This window comes from Oncorhynchus masou, chromosome 32 (assembly GCF_036934945.1).
Source record: "Oncorhynchus masou masou isolate Uvic2021 chromosome 32, UVic_Omas_1.1, whole genome shotgun sequence".
NCBI classification, from domain to species: domain Eukaryota; kingdom Metazoa; phylum Chordata; class Actinopteri; order Salmoniformes; family Salmonidae; genus Oncorhynchus; species Oncorhynchus masou.
In genome coordinates, this window is record NC_088243.1 from 32259937 (window position 1) to 32264038 (window position 4102).

General features: G+C 40.8%; 1 protein-coding gene across 1 annotated transcript; it reads left to right on the top strand.

The window, feature by feature from the left end:
* Positions 1 to 427: 427 nt before the first annotated feature.
* On the top strand, positions 428 to 2675 carry LOC135525955 (CD276 antigen-like). The gene is made up of 4 exons (XM_064953932.1): positions 428 to 1103; positions 1254 to 1601; positions 1781 to 2065; positions 2226 to 2675. Exons 1-4 carry the CDS (start codon positions 1034 to 1036, stop codon positions 2411 to 2413), a joined length of 891 nt encoding a protein of 296 aa, XP_064810004.1. The 5' UTR covers positions 428 to 1033; the 3' UTR covers positions 2414 to 2675.
* Positions 2676 to 4102: the final 1427 nt, after the last annotated feature.

Here is a 4102-nt window from a genome sequence, read left to right on the forward strand (position 1 = left end):
ATACTTTTGTATCTGTTTCCTCCAGAATCTTCACAAGGTCCTTTGCTGTTGTTCTGGGATTGATTTGCACCTTTTGCACCAAAGTACGTTCATTTCTAAGAGACAGAACGCCTCTCCTTCCTGAGCGGTATGACGGCTGCGTGTTCCCATGGTGTTTTTACTTGCGTACTATTGTTTGTACAGATGAACGTGGTACCTTCAGGCCTTTGGAAATTGCTCCCAAGGATGAACCAGACTTGTGGAGGTCTACAATTTTTGTCTGATTTCTTTTGATTTTCCCATGATGTCAGGCAAAGATGCACTGAGTTTGAAGGTAGGCCTTGAAATACATCCACAGGTACACCTCCAATTGACTCAAATGATGTCAATTAGGCTTTCAGAGGCTCCTAAAGCCATGACTTCATTTTCTGGAATTTTCCAAGCTGTTTGAAGGCACAGTCAACTTCGTGTATGTAAACTTCTGACCCACTGGAATTGTGATACAGTGAATTATAAGTTAAATCATTTGTCTGTAAACAATTGTTGGAAAAATTACTTGTGTCATGCACAAAGTAGATGTCCTAACCGACTTGCCAAACTATAGTTTGTTAACAAGAAATTTGTGGTGTGGTTGAAATATGAGTTTTAATGACTCCAACCTAAGTGTATGTAATCTTCTGACTTCAACTATATGTCTGCACAACAGAGAATTCTTAATAGTTTTTACAATAATGGACGCATCTCTGTTGGGGGCTGTAAAAAAACAAAATTAGGATCAAAATATAATGGGGTTGGATCTTGATTTACAGCAATAACTGAGAAAATAAGTCATACAGGAAACACTACCTTTTAAGGAATGCAATGGTACGTCATGGAACCTGTTAGAGGGTGCAGCCAAGGTGTGAAGAAAATGTGAAAAGTACAGTAGATGACGTAAATCAATAGTTCGGTCATTCTTCAAGAGACCTTATAAGACACCAGTTAATGGACTGCTACCGATTCATTGAAGGACTTACTTTGAATTTGATACTGGTTAAATACAGTGAACTCTGTCATGAGCTGGAAGTCCTGGGTCGCTCAAATATGTTTTGTTTCTCTCCTCACCATCAAGGCATCCTATTCTGGTAAGACACTTCCATGGTACACCTTCTTTTACGGTCAATCGTGACTAATTACTTTAATGTAATGAGTCATGTATCTAATAGAAAGGGTCACTGTAATCATGCCATCTCTTAGATGGGGTTGTAAGATTGTCTGTGTCCCTCTGTCTATAGTTGAATTTGAGATCAGTGTTCCTCGTGAGCCTCAACTTGCCATCGTGGGGCAGTATGTGGTCCTAGACTGCAGCTTCACTGTGGGAAAGGCCTGGGACCTGGACAACAGTGTGATAACATGGCAGAGAGGGCTGGAGGTGATACACAGTTTCTACCACGGACAGGACCAACTGGACAGACAGAGCAGTCACTATACCAACAGAACCAGCCTGTACCACTCTGAGATGGAGAGGGGTAATGCTTCTCTCAGGCTGGACCGTACCAACCTGGGGGACAAAGGAGACTATACCTGCTGCGTGAGCACACTGCTGGGCAGTAAGACGAAAACCTTTGCCCTGAAATTAGCAGGTGTGATATCATATTTAACATGGTTTTCTGCTTTGTGGACTGAGAATTTACTGATTTACTAGAAAATGAGTAATTTGACACACAATTTAGGGTTCCTTGTGATGTACTGTATAATGCTTACTGAGATACTTGTATATTCTTTCATGCCATTAAACTGTGTCCATTGCCTCTTATTTCAGCATACTACCCTGAGCCACACCTGAAGTTCACAGCATCTCCAAGATATGTGGAGCTACTCTTGACCTCACAGGGAGGGTACCCGCGACCCTCAGTGCATTGGCTGGATGACAGCGGTGATGATGTCACCAATAACACAGTCACAAACATCTCAGAGGACACACAGGGTCTTTACACTGTGTTCAGTACATTAAATCTACAGGGACAAGTCAACGAGACCATCACCTTCGTCTTAAAGAACAAGGCCCTGGGACAGGAGATCAGGAGAGAGATCACACTTCACTCAGGTACATAGACAATATCCTGGATTTGAAAAACACTTGACATTGCCTCTTTACTGAACGAGAGAGAGAGAGGAGAGAGAGCGCGAGCGAGCAAGAGAGAGAAATAGAGTTCAGTTGTTTAGACATACAGTATAATCACAATGTCCTAAATTTCTGTTCACAGCAACTGAGAGGTCGTCAGTGGAAAAAGGCAGAATTTCTGGAGACAACAAGAAGAGATGGATAATTCTTGTTCCCATAGTGACATTTGTACTGCTGTTGTTTGTACTATTAATGCCAGCACTGAGAAATTACGTGCCATGGCCATCGGAGAAACCATCACCTGTCTACAAAACACCATCAGGCTCATAAGTCATCACAAATGTACTTTATAACGGAGAAAAAAACAAGACATTAAGGAATGAATGGATCTATGGCGTCAACATGATTCTTGCCAGTGTTTGCAATACAGCCCGTAGTATCTTTCCAAGAAGTTACTGCCATAGTACTTTATAGTTCACCATGTAAATGTGGGTGCTACTTAGTTTCTTCTCAAACACAGAAATGTTTGCCAATGTATTTATTCAGAGAAAGAGACAAAAAGTGGAATAATACATATTTATATTTATTTAAATGTATGGATTAAGTTCATCATTGACTAGCTGCGTCTCACTAAATGTTGTGAAAACTGAATTCTTATAGTGAATGTACAATAGATGTACAATATATCCAGTTAAAAGGTACAGTGATTGTATTTTACTTAACCAAGCAAGTCAGTTAAGAGAAAATTCTTCTTTACAATGACATCCTACCTCGGCCAAACCCTAACCCGGACAACGCTGGGGCAATTGTGCACCACCCTATGGTACTCCCAATCACAGCCAGTTGTGATACAGCCAGGAATTGAACTAGGGTCTGTAGTGACACCTCTAGCACTGAGATGCAGTGCCTTAGACCGCTGGGCCACTCGGGAGCTCCTGTATGACTCACTCACATTTCAGACCAACCGTCTCTTCATGTCATGTTAATGGAATGTGACAACGGTTATGCATAGCCTACTGTACCTATATAGTACACACATAGTCATTTTATTATGGCACTTATGAAGCACTTAGTGGGGATATTGTGGAGACCACTTATCTACACGTGGTTTGTTATCCCATCATAAGAGTTGTGGTTGAAACAATGTTGTACTTTAACGCTCATTAAGCTAGTCATAGGGTGTACAAGCAAATATTGAGGCCAATTGTCTGACTGGGAAAATAATGGTATCGATTGATGACTGTAAAGAGGCTTATCAACATTCCAAGGGCAAGGAACCTTATCAACATTCCAAGGGCAAGGAACCTTATCAACATTCCAAGGGCAAGGAACCTTATCAACATTCCAAGGGCAAGGAACCTTATCAACATTCCAAGGGCAAGGAACCTTATCAACATTCCAAGGGCAAGGAAATTACTGTTCTTAGTTTAGCTAAACATACTTTGCTTCCTTCATAGCTGTTCGTTCAGAAAGTATTATTTATCAGGAAAATGTCCTAACCAAATCCATTTGTCTTAAAATTTTTAGAGGAGTTGTATTGACTTTATTTCAATTTTGTTTTTACTTCAAATGAGTCAGGTGTACAGTGGAATAGAAGTCTATGGTGTTAAATGAACCACTGTATGGTCTCTCACTGACCCTACTGCCACTTGAAACGCCAAACCCGAGTCTATTCCACCAACAATCCCGGTCTCTACCAGTTCATCATAATCAAATCAAACGTTATTTGTCACATGCACCGAATGCAGCAAGTGTAGACATTACCGTGAAATGCTTTCTTACAGGCCCTTAACCAACAGTGCAGTTCAAGAAGAGTTAAGAAAATATTTACTAAATAAACTAAAAGTAAAAGATAATGGAAAGTAACAATAAAATAACGAGGCTATATACAGGGGGTACCGAGTCAGTGTGTAGGGGTACAGGTTAGTTTGTACATGTAGGTGGGGGTGAAGTGACTATGCATAGATAATAAACAGCGAATAGCAGCAGTGTGCAAAACTAATGGGGGGGGCCATTGTA